General features: G+C 47.6%; 1 protein-coding gene across 1 annotated transcript in view; it reads left to right on the forward strand.

The window, feature by feature from the left end:
• Window positions 1-2,446, forward strand: part of Ndufa6 (NADH:ubiquinone oxidoreductase subunit A6) — a 6,447-nt gene that overhangs the window by 1,014 nt on the left and 2,987 nt on the right. Inside the window, exon 2 of the mRNA XM_013348822.2 lies at window positions 1,258-1,373. Within this exon, the coding sequence (XP_013204276.1) occupies window positions 1,258-1,373 (116 nt within the window). The remainder of the gene's footprint in view (window positions 1-1,257; window positions 1,374-2,446) is intronic.

Below are 2,446 nucleotides of genomic sequence, written 5' to 3' on the forward strand. Positions count from 1 at the left end.
CTGGTCTCGAACTCACAGAGATCCGCCTGCCTCTGCCTCCCGAGTGCTGGGATTAAAGGCGTGCGCCACCACCGCCCGGCCACTGTGCTGGATTTTAAAAGGGGCGAGAGTTCAGATGTCAGGGACATCTTTTGTTGAGTAGACGTGTATTTAACATGGACCAACATAGCTGATCTGAGGGGGAAGGCATTTTCTAGTGAGTGACAGACACACCTCAGAGCTACTGAGAGGCAGCAACACTTTCCTCGGGTTCTGCCCTTTATTAGCAGTGTGTGACCTTGGGTAAGACTTTCCAATAGTTCTGTTCGCTCACCTGTGAAATAGGCATAATACTGTCTTCTTTAGAGAGTTACTATATTAAATAGGTTACTATAGTAACTGACCAAACCTTGGGGAAGGCACTGACGGGAGTGGAATTCCTCACAGTTCTTAGAACAGACTGAAGGAGCAAAACCTACCTGAGACCCATGTTTACTTGAGAGCACTTTGGTTTCTCTAGGTCTGATGCTTTACAAAAGTGAGATTCTAAATTCCAGGTTCTGTGTCAGTGTGCATTTGTTTAGTGTCCTGGTCATCTTACAGCCCCATTTTTTTGTTTTTTCCAAAATCCCTCAGCTACTCTCTGAGAGCCTAAATTTGTAGTGTTTACCATTTCCAAGATCACTGAATTTGAGTATAATGAAAGGCTCACAGCTGTCCCTAATTAATGGTTTTCAGAAATTATCATGACTTTGGGGGGGTACCTTTTTGTGGCTTTTTCTTTTGTTTTTGCTGGGACAGTGTCTCAGTCTGTGCCCTTGATTGGCCTGGAACTTGCTGGACTAGACAGGCCCTAAACTCATAGAGATCCATCTGCCTCTGTGTGCCACCACACAGGGCTTGTTTTTGTTTTTGTTATGATTTCCCTCGGACCTTTGATCCACCGGCCTAAGTTCCCAATGCTGGGATTGCAGGCATGTGCCACTGTTGCTGGATAGTCCTCAGTGATAGGGCCCTTGCCTAACATGTGAAAGGCCCTAGATTCTACCCTGACTCACTCCCACGCGCACAAAAAGCACGAGGGCACACCTGTACTCCCAGCTTCTCTGGAGGTCAAGTCAAGAGCATTGAGCTCCAGGCAATTTAGCATGACCTGTGTCCAGGCCGAGGGTAGGGCTATGTGGGAGCCTCTTCCTCACTGGACATCCACTGATACAGGTATCTAAAAACATGTTTAATTGGTCTAATTTCTACAGAGTCATCATGTTTTCTCTTTAGTGCAGTTATTCCAGTTGGACATCACCGTGAAACAGGGACGGGATAAAGTCCGAGAAATGTTCATGAAGAATGCTCATGTCACAGACCCCAGGGTGGTTGATCTCCTGGTCATTAAGGTAACTACCCTCTCTGATGAACTTAAAAGATCTGCCAGCTTGTCTTGTGCTTCTGAGTCTTCATTAAAAAACAGCTGCTGCTGGGTGGTGGTGCACACCTTTAATCCCAGCACTCAGGCAGAGGTAGGCAGTCTCTGTGAGTTCAAGGCCAGCCAGGGCTACACAGAGAAATCCTGTTTCATTATCCCCTCCCCACCCAAAAGAAAGGGGGCAGGGAGACAGCTCTTGACTTAGCAGCTATTGCTGTTTCCTAGTTCAACTGGAGGTCACCATTTCTTTTATTTTTAAAACCAGGGTCTTACTGTGGAGACCTGGCTTGGCCCTGAGATCTGTCTGCCTCTGCCTCCTAAGTGCCAGAATTAAAAGCATGGAGGTCTCCACTTTTGAAACACTCACTATGTAGCCTGGGTTAGAATCGGACAGCGTCTTACCTCAGCCCCTAAATAAGCTTGTGAGATTGCTGAAGAGGAAGTCCACCAGGGCCTCGCATTTTGTGACTTTTTAACAATGGAAAGCAGGGCAGAGGCAGGTGGATCTCTGTGAGTTCGAGGCCAGCCTAGTCTACAAGAGCTAGTTCCAGGACACAGAGAAACCCTGTCTCAAAAAACTAAAAAAAAAAAAATGGGAAGCAGGAAAGATGCCACCCCTGGAAGTCGCTGTCTCACCAGGATGGCTTCGGGGATGATACAGATAAGGTCAGACTGTGGCCCTTGTGTTTCCCAGGCCAGTCATGGTCCATCAGCAGTAGCTCATGGCAAACCAGGAAATACCACACACTGTTACATAGAAACATGACGTTACACCGGACAGAAATCTCAAGGTCCAAATCAGGAGCAGAAGGAGGGGGAGCACGAGCAAGGAACTCAGGACCGTGAGGGGTAGAGGGGTACACCCACACACTGAGACAATGGGGATGTTCTTTCGGGAATTCACCAAGACCAGCTAGCCTGGGTCTGAAAAGCATGGGATAAAACCGGACTTACATAGCAGACAATGAGGACTACTGAGAACTCAAGAACAATGGCAATGGGTTTTTGATCCTACTGCACATACTGGCTTTGGGGGAGCCTAGG

This window comes from Microtus ochrogaster, chromosome 15 (genome assembly GCF_000317375.1).
Source record: "Microtus ochrogaster isolate Prairie Vole_2 chromosome 15, MicOch1.0, whole genome shotgun sequence".
Taxonomy (NCBI): domain Eukaryota; kingdom Metazoa; phylum Chordata; class Mammalia; order Rodentia; family Cricetidae; genus Microtus; species Microtus ochrogaster.